The sequence below is a fragment of the Polypterus senegalus genome, chromosome 1 (assembly GCF_016835505.1).
Source record: "Polypterus senegalus isolate Bchr_013 chromosome 1, ASM1683550v1, whole genome shotgun sequence".
NCBI lineage: Eukaryota > Metazoa > Chordata > Cladistia > Polypteriformes > Polypteridae > Polypterus > Polypterus senegalus.
In genome coordinates this window covers 263,642,029-263,663,006 of record NC_053154.1, presented here as the reverse complement: position 1 = coordinate 263,663,006, position 20,978 = coordinate 263,642,029, and the positions used below count along the sequence as shown (strand labels likewise).

The following is a 20,978-nucleotide window of genomic DNA, read 5'->3' as shown; positions in this document are numbered from 1 at the left end:
GACAGGAGACAGAAGGACCACAAAGGTGATGGAGGTGGTCACAATACTCTCAGTGATGGCTGAGTAATAACAATAAATGCCTTGATAAACCAAGCTTCTTAAGATGGAAAGGAAGGAAAAACAATCTCTTTCTGGCTTTCTTAATGATGGAGGAGACGTGCTTGTCCTATTTAAATGTATTAGTGAAAGTAGTCTCCAGGAACTTAAATGACTGAACCAGAGACATAGTCTGGCCATTAATTTGCAGAAGTGGAAAGTAAGTTACTTGTCAGTGGAAGTCAATCCTTATTTCCACTGTCTTAATAGCATTGAGCTCCAAGTGGTTACAAGAACACCATACTACAAGATGGCCCACCTCACTATGACAGGACAACACATCATTATTAGAAATGAGACCCACTACAGTTGTGTCATCTGCCAACTTTAAGATTTTTATAGATTTGTGCACAGATCTACAGTCATTTGTATAAAGTGAAAACAGGATGGATGAAAGAACACAGCCTTGGGGGGAGCCTATGCTAATTGACATTGGATTTAACAGATGGGGGCCCAGTCTCACATACTGCTTCCTGCCTGTCAAGAAACTTGCAATCCACTGGTGGACACCATAGGGTACACCTAACTATATTAGTTTACTCTGTATTATTAATGAATAGTAGTTCCAGTTAAGTGTCATGAGACACTCAGAACTCTGGTTTGACCATATGATCATGCACCTACCTTACGGGTTGATCAAAAAGATTTAAACTTGACCTTAATACAGGAATTCTAAAGTATTGATTTGTAACTAGCAAAAGATAAACACTTAAGTAGATACATGTCTTAATCATAGATTTCTAGCACTCATGGTTTAAGTGTATCTTCCATAAATCAGAATCACACAATAACTTAAGGACCGGCAAGGCTTCATCATCAATGACAACAGAAAATGCTGCAATCATTTGAATCATTTATGATTTAGCTGAGTCTAATGTTCACAAACAATTAAAAATAAGCAAAGTCTGAAGTCTGGTTGTTTGAAATGTTGACTCCTGAAATGAAGTGTCACCACAATCAGCGATCCATGGATAATCTTGAGCTGCTGAATTTGTATATATATATCACTATGATGCAGAGTCTACACAATTAATAAAAAACTAAAAGCATGGCAATTTTCCAAAACAAAAGCAAGACCATGTGTGCAGTTTTTTTTATGATGTTGATGGTGTAGTCCCTATTGATTTCACATTTCAGAAACCCCACATAACCATTAATATTATTCTGATGAACTTTGATATTTGAACTAGTCAGCTAAGGAAAATATGTAAGGAATACTTTCTTCATTTACACTGTATAGGCTGCAAAGGCTGGGTGCTGACTTGTGCAAAATCTTTCCACAAGCATAGTTTTTGTTTTTACGCTTTGCAGACTTTGATAGACCAATTTTAAAGCCATGTTGTCAAGCAATAGTACAGTACATAAAATTAGAATTTTTAGCCATATGTGTGTCAAAAAATCTAACTCTTACAAATGTCAAGGGGTTATTCTATCTCTAAAAAGAACAAAAATGTGAAAATACAATGTTCCCAGCAAATGAAGGCCTAATCTTTTTAGAACATTAAAATACTAATCGGTAACTGAAAAAAAGTATCATCGGCATTTAACACAGCCTTGTCATACATACTGTGCACTCATTAGTAACATACACTGCACTTGCTTTAGTATTGTTTTTACTTCTGGTAAATCCAAAATTCACTTAGTCTTTCAATGAATTCTGTTGTATTTAAGAGAGACAATGGTCCATAATATAGCATTTTGATTTTCACAGAATGCCTGTTGTTAAGCAACAAAAGTATTGACCGTTTTCTCCTTAACAGAGAAGTCAGACACAAATTCTTGTTTGGCTAGTGTGATGCACTGTACTAGGAACTTAACTGAATCAACCTAGAATTACTGCCCGAAGCAAAGCAAAGTTTTTAACACTTTATGCATGCTGTAAAAGAATATATGAACACAGTTGCATAGTTTATCTGTATGTGCAAATAGCCTCCAGATGGGCTTTCTATAAAAGCATATTACAAAGAACAAAGGTTATTTGTAATAAATACCCAAAGGAAAAAAACTCAAAATGAATAATCAAAATTCAAGAGCCACAAAAGCTAGTTTCTTTAAATGTTTCGTTAACAGTTATCAAAATGATTACTATAATATTACTTTTTCTCATGATTGTTGGTATTTGAGATGAAACATGGTGCACCATGATTAAAATTTCAATATATTAAAAATATAAATAAAACACTAAAAATCTTGTAGTATTATAAAACAAATTGATATAATGAATGGTTTTAATACTCTGTCATCTGAAAATTAAGTAGAGAGAGTATGCGCACCAAATATAACGGACAGCCAGGAGTCTTACCCAGCTGGGATGCCTCCATAACGGAAAAACCTGGGGAAAGAGCTTGCATGGGCCAATACCTCCCCCGGGATGACAGAGGTCAGCCCCCCTGGCTTGTTACAGTGCCACAGGTTTAGATCAGGGAAGCACAACCCTGCTGGGGCCCATGGCCCCCTCCAGGTGGCGCATGGAAAATGGCTGAGCCCTCTTCTGCAGGGCTGCTGCCACACCCGGAAGTGCACCTGGAAGGAGATCGGGTGCCAAAACTCGAGGAGCCAGAGTTGGGAGGAAGTGGACGAAGCTTGCCAGGAGAGGAGTGGAGGCAGAATGAGGAAGAGAGAAGGAAGGAAGGAAAGAAGGAGTGCTGTATTGTATTGTGCTTGGGAGTTGTGATACTATGGGGAACGAGACAAAACTGTTACCCATGTGAATAGACATGTCTTATGTACTGAACTAGGCCTCTGTGACTGTTGTGTACAGGTATGGGGAGCTGAATGCCCCCAGGTTACCACACATACTAGATCCTGTCAACAGTAGGTGAAGACATACAATAATGTAATATATGATAACCTTTGGCATGTTTGTTAAACAGCCATCTGTCTACTAAAACGTTGTTTCATTGTTTCTTGGTTTGGTGAAGTTTGCCCACCAAATTGAGAGACTTAGCTATGAACAAGAGTTTACAGTCCATTTTACTCAGTTCAGTCCATGGATAAACATATGCAGTGTGCAGGTTTAATTTTGAGGCTGATTTGTTTCTGTTCTTATGCACAGTCTTGTAATATCTAATTTCCCTCTTCATATTGGGAATTCTTAATGAACGCACAGTTTGGGACAATTTATGATTGTACATCATTCAATAATCCTTACTGCAGCTTAGTTCTCAGGACTGTATTCTGACTCTTTCATGTGAATGTTATGTCACCTTCTAAACTTTTTTAAAATAGGTGTTCAACTTTATTTAAACAATATGAAAGCAAGCATCTGCTTCTGCACACAAGGCACATATTAATAATCACTCACACCCTGAGCCTATTAAATACAGATTGTCTGCAGTTTACAAAAGAAAAAAAAAATATATAAAACATAATATTACTGAATCCACCACAAAGTAAGTATAGCTATGCAGACCACCCTGTCTCAGCATTAATACACAGCTTGCCAGGTGGTTCATCGTGTGGTGGGTGGCAATGCTATATCAGTGTGTGCTCCCAACCCCCCAATTCTATATTAAATAATCAAGTGCAGAAATGGGGAAAATGAAGTTAAACTAATGGGACAATCGAATTAAAACCTGCTTTTATAGTCTTTGATTAAGAAACAGGCTATATTAAAATCCTGAAACTACTGCAGCCTTCTATGGAGCGAAGGAAGTATCCCTTGTTTACAAAATCGTATTGTGTATGTCTCATTGCATTGTACATATATAAGCTGAAAAGTCCATGACATTTCAAATTAAACATTTTATACAATAGTGGAGAATCTGACGTGGAATCCTTGAAACTGAAAAATTTTATTTACAGTATTAAGATAAACATGATTCATTTTTATTTAATGTAATTGAGCATTCTTTTTGGACTGTAAACATAAAAAAATGTTATTCATATTTTGACTACCATTAAAATATTTATTTATATCCTGAGAAGTATCTCTAGCCTTGCTTCAACCACTGCAAACTGAATGAAAGGATTAATTTAAAACATTTTGTTGATCTATAAGCTCTTCTCAACAGCTGTGCAAAAGACTTAATTCTCTGCTGTACAGAAACTGGTATAGTTTTCGTAAAAAAACAATTTACAGATTGAAATGTGTGTCAGCATTTTGCATTTTGAAAATATAATTCTTATTAATCAATTATTAATTATTCGTGATGGGTACGGTCTATTCTTATGTCCTTTTTATTTCCTACCGTACAATATTATATTAAATGAACACAGAAGGTGCATTTCTTAATACATTCCATTATGCCAAAAATGAAATAAAGCTACATATGCAATGTACAATATAACATAATTTGCACAAAATCAGATAAAACAGCTTCATTCTCAATAATCTGTTTTTAGGTTTTGTTTTTTTGTTTTGTTTTTTCAATTGCTGACATATGTGTGAAGAAAAGACAACTGGCAATATAAATATTTTTCTAGCAAATAAGAATTTTGCATTTAGAGCCATTTGAGGCTTTAGTATTATTATTCCAAAAACATTCAATGACATATAAAAACCGTGATTATCAGTAGTCAATCTATCAGGTTTAAGCATCAGATTGCTGATATTATGCCCAACAGTCCACACATGCATGCAATATACAGTAATTGTGAAATAATTCATGTATACTTTACTGGGTTAAAATCCAGTGATTGAATGATCACTTTGCCACAAACATGTTAACTAAATATGATATTTCAAAAAATAGCCATCTGTAAAAGAATACTAATATAGTTAGAAAAACTACAATTCATTGATCATATATGGTGAAGGACTTACCTTGTTTTTAATATATTCAAAAACTGCAATATTTCTGAGAACTGTATCAATCTTAAGGCCCTTAGAAACCTCAGACCTGCATAAAAAGTTTTCTACAATTATTAAGCAGGAACTCATTCACTTCAATGTTAAGCTATATTTTTCAAATCTTTTAAAAAGGTGTCAAATACCTGTGAATATCTAGCAAAGACATTTTCTAACAGCAAGCAAATAACACAGTGACTAAATATTAACAAGCAAGTGAAACAAATGCAGGTGTTAAATGTTACAAATAATGTACCAAACTAATATAAGGTGCTTTATAATTAGTGAAAAAAATTTTTTCTCTGATCACTTCAAATGTATTGTTTGGTATGAAAGACACATAGATAAGTGGAGAGGAGTTCTAAAATATCTGGTCACCTCTGACTTAATTGTCAGATTATGAACAAAAGAATGAAATGAACTCCTGGACTAAAAATACAAACGGGTGAAAAGACAAACTTGAACTAATCAGTTCTAGTGACACAAACCTTTAAAGGTGTAGAAACTGTGGAAAAATTACATCAGTTAAATCTCTGGACAGAAACAAGTACTAGTAATGCTTGATAGATTTTTTGTCATCTTAAAATCTTAGTACGCTTCCAGAAACATACTTTATGATTGATGAACAAATCCTGATTTAAGAATCAGGTAGAAATGTCACACAATGAATCCAACTTTTGCATGTCTAGGTTCACTGTTTAAGTGTTTTTCGCTCAACTTTCCTTATGGCAAGCCCATGTTTTTTATTACAGGGTCACTAGGAACCTGTCCCAGCAAACTAAGACATTTTTTTAAACAGAGTGCTTTATTTCTGAGTATAATTTTTCTGACTTCATTTTTTAGAATCTAAGTAAATATTACAAAGAACCAATTACTTGTATTTGCCAAAAATACAGTACATTTACCACATTGATAATTTTGTACCATGCTTAAACATAAATAGAATATGTTTTCTTTTACGAAATAGGATTTCAAAAGTAACCAATGTGTGGATCCAAAACACAAGAAAAGTTCTAATACAAATAACAATCTTATATGTAATTAGGCTTACCCCAGTAGGAGACAACATGGTAGCAGGAGGCCAAGGAACTTTGAAGATTACTCCTTTCACGCTTGTCTCCAGCCAACCCATACCCAGGCTTGACACGGTACCCATTCTGAAACAAGTCTCCACACGACTTCTTACGTCTTCTGGTGCTTCTAACTGTTTCTGTACGGGTACCACCATCAGTCCCCCGATAGACAAGCATCTTAGTGGGAATCATGATTATGGAAATGTAATTTTGGAGATTTTGCTGTTACTTACAAAAATTCTTTCCCCAAAAAAAAGATAAAGTCCTGATTTTCCACATTAGCAGCACACATCTTGTAGTTTGTTGCAGTTTTTGTTCCCCTTTTGAGATTGCTTCTTGTATTGTTTTGTATAAGACGCAAAGAAGATCCTTCTTAATGCCATTCCTCTTAGACTCATTAGGGACATTAGTTTAGTCACACACATCCTACTGTGATAATTTACACTTATATACTGACTGAAACAAATTATAGCTAAAAAATAAAATTTTGTATTAAGAGGACAAGAGGAAAAACAACGCACACACTTCCATTAAAGATCAGATTCAACACGAGTCCCCTGCTTTACACTAGCTATGATCAGTCATGCACTGCAGCTTAAAAATCCTTTTTCCATCAGGATATTACACTATAAGCTCCTTTGGGAATCACCAACACAGAAATGCAGAAACCGAACCTAAGGCCTAGAGTTTCAAAGTGAAATGAAATGTCTTGAGTGAAGAGGTACAAACATTTGACAGTCTGTAGCTCATGTGACCACTTCTGTAATCTCAAGGCAGACTTTTAACACATTTCTCTTTTTTTTAACCCATCAGGTCACATGACCCATTTTACTGCTAGAGCCTAACTATGTTTAGAAAAGCCCTGGCAATCATTGAATTCCACAAGGGATTAAACTGAGCTGAAATTGGAAAGGAAAAAAAATGATAATAATAATCCTGATTTAATCACAACTGTTTACCATAGAAAATATTTTATCTGTTTTGTTACTGAAGGGTGCATTTTAATGGCAAAAGTACATACATGCTGTCAGACTGCAGCAAACTAAAATGTCTGCATGCTAAAATAGTTTATTTTTAATTCTGATCATCAAATTACCCTATAGCTGTGTGTATATGTGCTTTTAAAAGTAAATTTACTGATACGAGCATAAACACAGTTTACTTTCTAATGATGACTGCATTATTAGCTAATGCATCACATAAAGGCCACTGCAATTCTTAAATAAACATATCCAGCATGTTAGCATTCTGGGCATGTAATGAATGGCAATAAAATCATTCATTGGTAAAACATTTCACAATTGCCCCCACGGCAAAATTAGAAAACATTTAATACTGTATATCTGGTCCTTTTAACCTTAAAATAGTCACATTACTGACAAAATTCAAAGTGTACATGTAATATGTAAGTTAAATATCATCCAAAGAACCAGTAGGCAGCATTTTTTTCAATGGGCACATACAAACGTTTCATTGAATGTATTTTCTGTCAATGTATCCTCAGTAATGCACAGTAATCCCAGGATGTGATGTTAAATTCTCATTCTGCTTCTCTACAGCAACATTAATGCTACTTACTGAGCTGTACCATTTTTGCATATACTTCTTTAGGTGCAGTTTTTCTTTATTTTTAAAAAGCTATCAAGCAAAGAAATTATATGACCAAGGCATCACTGATGGGTAAGGTAGTGAATTGTAATAAACTGAACATTTTAACATATATCAGAGGGATAATCTTTCTGCTTTTGTCTTGGATAAATTGACAGCTTTTTAACCTGATGGATCTGCTGACTAAATCAAAACTCTTCCTATTATCATACATTTCTGTTTTGATGACTTTGCATAATGGCAGTGAGCTACTGCTGCTGCAGTTCATAAAGTATTCTGTTTGCCTTATTTGTTCTACTCAATGACTGAAAGCATTACTACATATATAACTAGCTGTCCCCTGCGGCTCGGCCCACGTACAGTAGTAGGGAAACAGGACAAACTTTAAAAATCAATAAAGAAACAAGTATTGCTAGCTAAGTGGAGGCAAGGTACGCTCCAAAACCTGGCCAGAGGTAGACCGATTCAAGCGGAGGCTGGTGCGTGAGTGAGGAGGGCCCTACCCAGCTCCCCATTCCTAAAATCACGTTTCCCCCTTCCCTCAGCCCGCAGTCTCTGTCTTGAATTAGCGCAAATGTATTGCTCCTGCAAGCAAACTATGATACTTAGCACGATGAAAGAAGTTGCAAAATCAACCAGAATGTTCAAGCAAATTCTAGAAAAAAACAATCTAAATCAGTTGAGAAGTTCTCTCATTTGCTAGGTTAGCTGGAGGCAAGGTATGCTCCAAGGTTGGGACACCTTGAGTGAACAGGGCCCCACACAGTTCCCACTCCAGACATCACGCTTCCTCCTACCTTCAGCCCACAACATCTGTCTCAAATTAGCGTGAATAAGTTGTTCCTGTAAGCGAACTATGATACTAAGCGCGATGATAGAAGTTGCAAAATCAAACGGAATGTTCAAGCAAATTATAGATAAAAACCCGATCTAAATGTGTCAAGTAGTTCTCTTGTGAAAAGTGGACAGACAGAAAGAGACATTGGATTTTATATATATAGTGATAATATCTTCTCAAGATAATACAGTTACCTTTGAAATGTATGTTATGGATTGCGTACAATTGGCATATATTCTACAGAAACGTAAGGTTTTAGAAGTTTCTGCCCAGTCACATTGTTTGTAAAGTCTAGATAGATTTGCTAATTGGTGACTCTGCATTAGCCTGCTGTGTTTGTATGAGAGACCTGCAGTCAACTAGCTCCCTGTCCAAGGTCAGTCCCAGGTTTGTGTATAATTCACTATGAGGTAGGGAACAGCTCCCCATGGTCCTATACTGGATTAAGCAGGTACAATAAATGGATGTTTGAACAGCATTCAAGCAGGTTAGTATTATTTTATAAATTCTTCAGCCATTCATTTCAATTTTGAACATTCTTAAATTTGTATTGAGAGCAAACACTAAAAGAAAGTACAAAAAACAAAACAGACCAATTTAAACAATCAAAAAATCAAAATCAAAATGGAAAGACAACGCATCTAACCCACGATAAACACCTTCTGATACCAGCCCCCAACCCCCAGCCAAAAACTCCAAAAGAAATCAAGGGATGGCAGTAAAAGTAAAAGTAAACATAAAAGGATGCCCGTGAATGCACCCACCAGGCCATCTTTAGTGAAAAAAAAGAAACAGTAAAAACTAAAATGTGAGCTAACAGTTCTGATTACCAACCCCATGGCCCAAGAGAAGTTTCATCACAAAGAGCCGTATGGTAATGTTTCATACAAATGAAATGGTAATCCATGCTGCAGAGAGTTTAAGAAAAGTTAAATTGATAGGGTAGTTTTACCAAACACTAAATGAAAGATGGCCAAGAAATTTCCAATGTGAGGCTTCCAAACCTGTGCCATTATTGATGCCAAACAGAATAGACTCTGCTAGAAATAAGCAAACAACAGATATAATAAATCCAGAGGGAGAACATTTTTTAGCAAAAGGGGAAAGTTATATAAATAAAAAATAAAATAAGATAATAATAATATTAGATAAATGATAGAAAACTTGAAGCTGGAGATAAGAAGTCAAGGATTGGAGGACACTCCCAGAACATATATATCAATATTCTAAGGGCCTCATTGTGTCTTTGGCCAGCCCCTTAGCATGAAATTTGCAGGTAGTAAGATATAATAAATGAAATATGAAATAAATATGCTTAAGGGTTTTTTATGTTGTTGTTTTTGGAGGAAAGTGAGATATTTTTCAACATATAATATCACGTTAAGGCGGGTACTAAAGGAAGGTCACGCTGTCTAACTCAGGTTATCGGTAGGGGTTAGTAAGATGTCTTGCATAAAATACTATTTAGTGCAGACAAAAAACTTTAGAGTTTGAGACAGAGAGAGACCGAGAGAGAGAAAGAGATTGGGAAGACACACACCACAAACCACCACAGGATTCCAAATTAGGACCTGAGTGCAGCCATGCAACGGGTAACACCTCAGAGTGAGGAAAATTAATAGAAGAACAGAAAAGGATAGCAGAAGATTTGGAAACTAACACATCTTGTGAACATATCTGATGTGGCATGAAATTTTGTATATACGTTGATAAATATTTTGTATGTCTTTATTTGTAAGTCAGACAAAGCTAATGTAATATTAGTATGTCAGGATTTCATTGATGAGAACAGTACTAGGGTGTTTTACCGTGTTAGTCATTATGGATGTAATAAGAAGTCAAGCAAAATGGCACCTTTTATTGGTTTACATCTTGCCTGAAGAAGGGACCAGAGTTGCCTCGAAAGCTTGCATATTGTAATCTTTTTAGTTAGCCAATAAAAGCCCATTACATTGATGAGATGAGCAATGCTTTCATGTCTAACCAACCCTCCCCTTCGTCCTCCCCTGCACAGATTTAGGAATTTATTTATGGGTTGGGTGAAGTGCCTAAAACCAGTCTGGCAAGTGATTCTCTGCAGGACATACTCTCAACCAACCCCTACAAGGAGACTAAACTACTACAACTCAACAAATGGTCGTGGGGGCAGGTGCGAAAAGGCAGTGTGTTTGCACCCATTGGTCTGAAGTATGGCTGTTTGATTGGTTTTGAATCAGAAGCAATTCTGTACAACACCCTATTGGTGTAAGGATTTGGATACAGAATCTATAAAGTGTGTCACTTTAACCCTCTCATTAAGTAAGAGTTCCTTTAGTTGTCAGAGAAGGAAACTAACCACTGACCAATACTTGACTGGAGTGGCAGTATTGCATTAACAAAATTAAACCAAGACACTGTTTTAATAATAGCTAATCAGGACTGAAATCTAAGAACCTAATGTTAATTTGAAATTATTGTTCCTGAAAGTAAAGGGGGAAAACTTTTAGGCCAAGATATATGATTGATTTAGCCAGCGGGTTATAGAAAGGGGGAGGACAAATCAGGGAGAGAAGAGTACATCTGTTCCAAATAACCTTGTAGACCAATATTTTTTCAAATGGGTTAAACAATGTCAGAACATGTGGAAGACCCAGAGGGGCATTTCTGAGGAGTAATAACATGTAATTGTTAAAAAGTGATATTTTATGGTAAGAGATATACACTGATATATAGGATATCAGGTCTTTAGTGTGGAGAGTAATGACAGTAGGATAAAGAGAGATACTGAAGGGTAGGGGTGAGAGTGGTCATACCTGCCTGGCACCTTTAATAATCAGAAAAACCCACAGAATAACAGAGTTGGCAAGAATTATAGACACTGAGGGGGAGTACAATTCTTAATTATATTGATTAAACTCTCACCACAATCCATTCAATTCATATCCAACCAGCCACAAAGGTCTAATTTCTTCATAGTTTAAATGCTAAAATTTACTGGCTTAGCTCTGGATGCATAATAATGTGCCATGGTACAACAAATCACAAACTCTGCATTTGCATGAGTAGAACATTTAAAGGAAATTATGTCTTAACAATCATGATATATATTAGCTCCCGAGTCGATCTAAGCTCTACAGTTGGAGAAAAGCTAAAACACTAGCCCTGGGAAATGGGCACTATTGTGGCACCATGATCAAGTGCTGAGGATGGTAGCTGGTACCATCAGCTCAGAAATTATTCAGCACAAGCACCACTGTGGATGATTCCTTTTATTAAAGCAGGTGTTAAGACCCAGGCGTAACCAAGGGTGTAGTCAGGGCTTCTGCAGCAGCCCAGTATTGGCAGTTGGAGGATGAAACAGGGAAGTAACTCCAGTCTATCACTGCGACCATGCTTAGGCCAAATACAGTATTGTTAGAGTCAACAAGACAGGTAATCATGCTGCAGCTTACAGTCCCCTGGGAAATTAGGATGGAGGAGGCCACAGAGAGAAAGCATGCCAGGTATCCAGACTTGGTGGAGAAATGCTGCAGACAAGGGTGGAGGAAGCAATGTTCCCCCACAGAGATGGGCTATAGAGGATTTGCCGGCCATTTCATCTCCTGGGCACTGAGGTGGCACAAAATAAAGCAGGTCATCAGGAAAAGCACAGATTCAGCAGAGGGGGCCTTCAGATGGCTGTGGTTGAGTACAAGTGAGCTGTGGATAGGATTGCCATACATCTGGGTTTCTCCAAAAAGTGTCCACTTTTTAGGCACCTATCCAGGTGTCCAGGCAGATTTTACTAAACTGTCAGTTTGTCTGGGTTTTTCACACTTACCATTCTCAACCAGGCTTACTTTTTTCAATTTACCCCCTTTTTTTAACGTTTTACCTACCAAATTATTATTAAAAAACATCAGATGAACCTGCAACAGCAACGCCACAGATCGGTGGTTCTCAAATTGTGGGCCATGCACATTATGGAAGTAATTACAAGTATGCTCAACCACCATCCCCCTTGAGGTGGAGAAAAACTACAAGACATTAAAGCAGTTTTGTTTCATTTTTTTGTCCACTTTTTGGCTCAGGAAATATGGCAACCCTAACTGTAGATAAATGATATTCAGGCACAGGCGGGGGAATTTGATCAATCTCTTTTAGGGCACCCAGACAAAGGTGTATGATGCTGAAAGGCCCTGAATCTCACAACAATTATTTGCTTATTTGCTTTTTTCCTTCTTAAAATGATATGGATAGGCTGTTTTGCAATATGTTTGTAATCTCAAGACATGGATCACTACTCGATAACATTTTTTGCTTGAAAAATTGACGTATTTGGTAAATTATAAAGTTGTTATTCACAATGAGACTCCAGTACCCATGAACTCTATTATAAAATGTAAGAATGGGCTAGTTATTTTTTAAAATGTATAAAATATGATTCATTTTAGCACATGATTTCATGTGGCAAACTAAAATATTTCATGATTGTTAAAAAATAACTTTAACTTGAAAAATACCAAACTTATCCTTTGATTCAGGATGAATATTAGCAATGACATCCCCAAACTCCTAATCTGCCACACAAGCATACACATCTTACAAGGATCAAAAATTAACTCCAGTGCCTTCACTCTTTTCTCTCTAGCTAATGCTAATGAGAAACTAATCATAAAATCCCGTATTAACACACACACACACACCCAATCACCTTTCACACACATGCAGGACCATAAACTAAATTAGAAGTATTAGCTATAAACTCCTTCATTACAGCCAATATATATATTTTTTTATTTAGTTTTTTGTAGGAAAAAGGAATTACATTAACACTACTGCAAAAAGTGATAGATGTAAGCAAGTTAGTACTGGATGTTGGTACCATAAGGAAGTGGAGCTGATTCCTTTATCTGTAAAAAGTCAGGCCAGTGACACAGAAAAAATGATCAATCTTTGAGCTGGATTTATAGCATAAGGAAAAAAGGAACAAGTCCTGGAAGCAGGGTTAAGCAGTGAAAATGGGCCCATCAAGCCCAAATCCATGACAAACTTGCACAGAGAATGAGTAGAGTGAGGAATTAACTGTTCAAGTGTGGGTAGAGACCGATGAAGTAGAGGAGAAATACCCATGTTCACATCAATTCCAAAAACTACCTCATATTCGTGAAACTTTAAAATGTGTCTAGTTTTATTAGGGAGAAGGAACACTTTATTAGGCTTTAGAAGGTAAAAGGCATGGCACACAGAGCAGGTCATTTACCATCAATCTCAAATAATACACTGTTTTACAACATTACCCAAATTCATCACATCCAATTTCCAGAACCATTGTCTGCAGATTACAAAGTATAAGTATGACATCTTCCCTAGGATTAAAAACCCAATCCATCCTAAGAGAAGCTACTTGCATATCCCCCACATCGAAAAAGAAACATGCCTAAAAGTGGCCCTTGATAAACACTCTGGAGTCAAAACCCAAGGAGGGTAGATCAAAATGAAAAACATAGCCCGCAAACTTTTTATAAATTTTAACAAAATAATTAATTTTGCAGCTTGCTAAGACTTGGTTCCAATGAATACATACATAAGTAATTCAATCAAAATAAATATATGTCTTTAAAGTTGCATGTCCCTGACTAGATCAGTGTCCGAATGATAAGAAATTCTTGGCAATAACAGGAAAAACTGGTTTTCATTAATAAATCAATGTCATAACCCTCCATCCCAGAAAAATCTGACTTCAGAAAAATGTAATCATGAAAAAAAATCAGAGGAAACCGTGATGATGTTTCACACTTAATAGTCAGAAATGACTACATCAATTCGTGTTGACAGCAGATGAAGAATAATGCACATCATAGCATGTCCGTCCACAACTCTTTAATATTGTGGCTTAAATAGAGTACAAGTATATATCTTGATCTTATTTATGTTTCCTATGCTGTTTTTGGAATCATTTATTTACTGTATATTTAAACTAAAATAAATAAATAACTTCCCCATTCCTATCATTCTTAGCATCCTTGATGCATAGCAATAGGAGGATCAACCAAATAGCAAATTAAATATTCACAGTTTGTCCATTTCTACTTTTGGTTATTGTAGCAGTTTTGGAAGCAGCTGTGTATGTCATTAACTATTTCTTAACCACCTTTAATAGTCCTCATTTATCCACAAAGGAGATGGTCATTTTGGATGCAATGAAAAAAGATAAATCACTGGATTCATACAGTCTGATGCCCAAAACACTCCTGTGCTTTAAGGATTGTCACTTGAGCTACTGGTAGTTACAATTTGCAATTCAGATCTAATCACAACCATAATTCTCATTATACAGCATCGCTCTATATGCATATGATTCTCTTTCATTTTTAGAAAGCACCGGCCTGACCTACTACAGATTGTGAAACTATTCGAACTATATGAGAGCTACTCTGGTCATTAGATCAAATGGGACAAGCAGTACTGTTTCCAAATTGGATTTTCCCAGCTCTTAAAATGTTTATAGTTATTAGTCCAATGGCATCTCCTTTCAGGCATCTGTATATTTACAGTATATTCCTCTTCATTTTATGATAGTTTCTTAATTATCACAGAGTTCTGCCAGAAGTTAACGGACTTGTAAAATGGATGCCGTTCTGAAATTTACTTTTGTTAGTTTAATGATTCTACTTCCCTGTCTTATCAATTACAGAACTTCTGGCAGATCCTTACTTTGAAAAATCATTTGGACTTTGGTGTGATGCTTCTGCTTAATGCTCCTCAATAGCAGCGGAGCTGCCTTTGGCCTCACTATGTGAACTTTCTCAGGTGGTTTTTGTAAAGCTAAACACTACATCTCTCAGAGCTGATATTAACCCAATTACATTATATGCTCTTCAGATCCTAAATATTGCAGAGAACAGAATGATTAGCACATTTCAATAGAATACTTTCACTCTAATATTTAACAAAATGAATGAATTTATTTTTAGAAAGTCAACCATACAAATGCCCTACCTGGTTAAACAGCAGTATTTTTGAATTGAGAGACATGTTTAAAGATGGTACTGAGGTTGCACACATTCTAGGAAATTAAATATTATATAATAATATAACAACTTTGTCTTAATGCTTGGTGTTCCACTCAATTCTTTATTAACTGCCCAATCCTTTTTTGTATTTTTAGTTCTCCTATAACCCTGGGCAAAGGGGCCTGCAGCTTATTATATTATTTATTTTGAAAATTCTGTTGCATGGATTTGATTATTTCACAAACTTGTCTTATGGACTTGACTTGAAAGCAATGACTGCCGCTACTGCTGAAATACTACTGTGTATTTAATAATGTTTAGTTATGTTAAAAAACAAACAATTCACATACTGTAACTACAGTGATGCCACTCTATAGGCTGTACTTTATACAACAGAAACAATTCATTAGGAATATGCCATTAATGTCCTTGGGCATACCTATGGATGTTTTTACTCATGTTTTGTCATTCTACAATTATTTTCCTTTTGGATGGATGTTTCCTTATCTTTCTCAGATATTTTCATCTACCATCTACCTTATATTATACCTTACCTTTCAATCCCCTCCATAGAAGACTACTCTTGCTGGATGATATTACGGATGGACTGGTTTTATAACCTAGCTTTCTTCTAATTATCTTTAGCTAGAATTAAAAATGCTTCTATTACAAATCTAAATGGCACTTAGTCATAAAGACCCTAGAACGATTGCTTTTACTTTCAGGGAGTTTTGTAGATTTGTATCCAAGAACTTTGCTGTTTACTTAGATTTTTTAAATTAAAAACAGCACTACAAATTTCAAACTCTTTTAGGTGATGTTAATTGCAAAATATTTATAAACTGATGAGTGTTTCATGTATATGAAAACATTGGGTGCTGTACTTGACAGAACTGAAAACAGTTTGCCACAGATTCAGAAAAGTAAGATTCACTAGATTTCTGTGCGTTGATCTTGTTCTGACTTAATCATTGATCCTTGTGGTATTAGACTTAGTGGTATTAGGTTTAGCTCAGAGTGACATCAGTGGATGGCGGAGGGATGAAAATTTCCATATATGCATCAGTCCCAAATGTAAAAGACTTCATTATGTTATTAAGAGAGTTTGCAAATAACCATTGAGTGATATTATAAAGGGGCTCCTCCTGGCAAAAGAATACGTTAACACACTATTATTAGTTAACCAAAGAAAATAGATGGGCTGAATGATCTCATCTTATTTCATGTTCTGGTAGTATGATATCTTAAGAAAATGTTACAAAAAAACAGTTAAAAGTTATATTAATTCTATAACAACAATAATAATTGTACAGTGAGACTGGAAACTGGACATGATATAGTAGGTGTGGCATGATAATATAAAACTATATGGTGGCAAAGAGGGGGACAAGTTGATTTTTTCACCATATATTCATCAGGACTATTCAAATATTATGTGGGATTTCTAATATATTGTAGCAGAAACACAACATATTTTAATAGTTTTGCAAAGAACAAGTTAAAAAAAAGTTGTTACACATATAATACTGTATAGATCATGTCATAATGTATTCAGCACAATCCAATCAAAATTACATTCAATATAACTTTGCAAAGAAAAGGTTAAGATGTATTGAAACAGGATCAAACTTAAAACCCCAAAGAGTTATTCGTATAAATTAAAACACCAGAAGGAGAATGCTACAGAGGTTGAGACGATTTTAGGAAATTTCACATTTAATCAATTTGTGATTACTGCTTCTCAAAGAATCCTTTACTTCAATTACTTTTAATAGACAGATGTTACACAATGCAGGGAATCGAAATGAACTGGGTAAAGAAAACCGTGATTTTTTCAAATATTAATTTACTCTTTTATATATACAAGAAAAATTTTCATATCAGTGTTTGGAAAGAAGACATAGTACACAATCAACACATTTTTGCACATGTCTTATTTGAATCCATCCTGGGTATGACGTTAATCTGCATCCGTCCCTGCATGTAGGCCCCCCAACCTGCAGGGAAAAACTTGGGGGTTGGTGGCAGAATTGGCACTCTGGCCACCATAAACAAACCTCACACTGTTCCAATCCATCTGAACTAGTGTGGTGCTGAGGTATCACCTGTTGCATGGCTACACTCGGGTCCTAATCTGGATCCTGAGTTGGTTTGTCGTGTGGGGGTGCAGCAATGCGCTGTACTAGTGCATCCTCCTAACCTCTCTCTCTCTCTCTTATTTGCATAATTAAATAATATCACTTGCTGGCAATATCTGAACATGTTGGCAGTCATCAACCCACTTTTGTACAGATACAGAAGCAGATACAGAGGACTGCCAGACTTACTTTAAAATAAGATTAGTAAATACTTGTGAAGATTCTTCCAGTTAAACAAAATCAGTTAAAATGCTAACAATGCATTATAGGAAATCACAGTGAGTTTATTGTGGCAAAGCTTATCCTATCCAGGGTTACTGTGAACAAAACCATAAGGAGTATTAAGAATAACTGTAAATATGACACTATCTGATAGCTAAGCGAAGAAATAGTTTTGTCCTATGACAATCTCAAAACATATGACGTAGTGAGGTTATTTACTAGATGGCATCACTTACAGCTAAGGGCTTGCTACTGATATCCATCCATCCATCCATCCATTCTCTTCCGCTTATCCGAGGTCGGGTCGTGGGGGCAGCAGCTTAAGCAGAGGCCCAGACTTCCCTCTCCCGGCCACTTCTTCCAGCTCTTCGGGAGAATCCCAAAGGCGTTCCCAGGCCAGCCAGGAGACATAGTCCCTCCAGCGTGTCCTAGGTCTTCCCCGGGGCCTCCTCCCGGTTGGACGTGCCCGGAACACCTCACCAGGGAGGCGTCCAGGAGGCATCCTGATCAGATGCCCGAGCCACCTCATCTGACTCCTCTCGATGCGGAGGAGCAGCGGCTCTACTCTGAGCCCCTCCCGGATGACTGAGCTTCTCACCCTATCTTTAAGGGAAAGCCCAGACACCCTGCGGAGGAAACTCATTTCAGCCGCTTGTATTCGCGATCTCGTTCTTTCGGTCACTACCCATAGCTCATGACCATAGGTGAGGGTAGGAGCGTAGATCGACTGGTAAATTGAGAGCTTTGCCTTACGGCTCAGCTCCTTTTTCACCACGACAGACCGATGCAGAGCCCGCATCACTGCGGATGCCGCACCGATCCGCCTGTCGATCTCACGCTCCATTCTTCCCTCACTTGTGAACAAGACCCGAGATACTTGAACTCCTCCACTTGGGGCAGGATCTCTCCCCCAACCCTGAGAGGGCACTCCACCCTTTTCCGGCTGAGGACCATGCTCTCGGATTTGGAGGTGCTGATTCTCATCCCAGCCGCTTCACACTCAGCTGCGAACCGATCCAGAGAGCTGAAGATCACGGCCTGATGAAGCAAACAGGACAACATCATCTGCAAAAAGCAGTGACCCAATCCTGAGTCCACCAAACCGGACCCCTTCAACACCCTGGCTGCGCCTAGAAATTCTGTCCATAAAAGTTATGAACAGAATCGGTGACAAAGGGCAGCCCTGGCGGAGTCCAACTCTCACTGGAAGCGGGCTCGACTTACTGCCGCAATGCGGACCAAGCTCTGACACGGTTGTACAGAGACCGAACAGCTCTTATCAGGGGTCCGGTACCCCATACTCCCGAGCACCCCCACAGGATTCCCGAGGGACACGGTCGAATGCCTTTTCCAAGTCCACAAAACACATGTAGACCGGTCGGGCAAACTCCCATGCACCCTCCAGAACCCTGCTAAGGGTGAAGAGCTGGTCCACTGTTCGCGACCAGGACGAAAACCACACTGTTCCTCCTGAATCCGAGGTTCGACTATCGGCGGACCCTCCTCTCCAGAACCCCCGAATAGACTTTTCCAGGGAGGCTGAGGAGTGTGATCCCTCTATAGTTGGAACACACCCTCCGGTCCCCCTTTTTAAAGAGGGGGACCACCACCCCGTCTGCCAATCCAGAGGCACTGTCCCGATGTCCATGCGATGTTGCAGAGGCGTGTCAACCAAGACAGTCCTACAACATCCAGAGCCTTAAGGAACTCGGTATCTCATCCACCCCCGGCGCCCTGCCACCAAGGAGTTTTTTGACCACCTCGGTGACTTCAGTCCCAGAGATGGGAGAGCCCACCTCAGAGTCCCCAGGCTCTGCTTCCTCATGGAAGGCATGTTAGTGGGATTGAGGAGGTCTTGAAGTACTCCTCCCACCGACCCACAACGTCCCGAGTCGAGGTCAGCAGCGCACCATCCCCACTATATACGGTGTTGACACTGCACTGCTTCCCCTCCTGAGGCGCGGACGGTGGACCAGAATCTCCTCGAAGCCGTCCAAAGTCGTTCTCCATGGCCTCTCAAACTCCTCCCATGCCCGAGTTTTGCCTCAGCAACAACCGGCCAGCGTTCGCTTGGCCTGCCGGTACCTATGAGCTGCCTCCAGAGACCCACAGGACAAAAAAGTCCTATAGGACTCCTTCTTCAGCTTGACAGCATCCCTCACGCCGGTGTCCACCAGCGGTTCGGGGATTGCCGCCACGACAGGCACCAACCACCTTGCGGCCACAGCTCCGGTCAGCCGCCTCAACAATAGAGGCACGGAACATGACAGACTCGGTAGCTCAACCGGGTGGTCCGCTCATATAGTGTAGAAGAGTGCGGGTTCGCGTCTCTCCAAATCCTCGGTGCTACTGATATATTTTGGATAATTTTAATATAGAAAGAAATGTATAATTAATAATTTTAGGATGAATTACATGTTTTTATGTTCAAACTGGAGGCTTATACTGTATATATATTTTAAATTTTCTTGGTATTATTTGAAGAAAATAACATTCCAAACAATCATGTCAAACTTAACAAACCATAATTCAACTCCCACCTGACAGAAAAAGAACAGAGCCAACAACAAGAATATATCTATTAAAAAAAAGTGAATAGAGAAGAATGTCCCTTTCCCTGATATAAATGCTTATTCTAAGATTTGGTTAATTAGATCTTACCATATTTTTAAAAATGTTCTGAACAGTTCCTCTAAGTGAGAACTTAAGTTTTTTTCCAGTTTCAAATAGTATAGAACATCAGTTACCCACTGGCTTATAACAGGTGGGTCGGGATTCTTCTATTGAGCAAGATAAGTCCACGTGCTAGTAGTGTGGTATAAACATTTATAATCAATTTGTTCTTCTCCACTCCTGGAGTAAACCAGAGTTTTGTATAGAATCATATTAATTTGGTACATGCCCAAAAAATGTGGCCCAGAGAGGCTGGAGCTAAATTGCAATGTTCACATGTTGAATCCTGCCTTGAATATATTTTGGACAATTTTAAACGAGATAAATGTGCTTGATAAAAGATTTTAGGATGGATTGCTGAATGTTTTGTGCATATGGAGCTGCAGTGTATTCTGTGCAGAGCTGCACTGCAATCCTTATCGGAGACATTAAGTTAAAGATCTTTTCCCCATTGTAACCTGGGATCTTTGAAAGGAAGGGCCTTTAAAATATTTTTATATATTGAGATGCTGTCTGAGTCTTCAAAACTGATCAGAATTGCCTCTGGAATAGAAATGGGCGCAAGGT

At 37.8% G+C, this 20,978-nt stretch overlaps 1 protein-coding gene across 18 annotated transcripts in view; it reads right to left on the bottom strand.

Annotated features, from left to right (window-relative positions):
• The window catches only part of kcnma1a (potassium large conductance calcium-activated channel, subfamily M, alpha member 1a), a 679,240-nt gene that overhangs the window by 213,101 nt on the left and 445,161 nt on the right, over window positions 1–20,978 (bottom strand). For all 18 annotated transcript variants that reach the window (XM_039773065.1, XM_039773162.1, XM_039773191.1 and 15 more), the window contains exon 6: window positions 4,862–4,937. In XM_039773065.1, coding sequence (XP_039628999.1) covers window positions 4,862–4,937 — 76 coding nt within the window. The remainder of the gene's footprint in view (window positions 1–4,861; window positions 4,938–20,978) is intronic.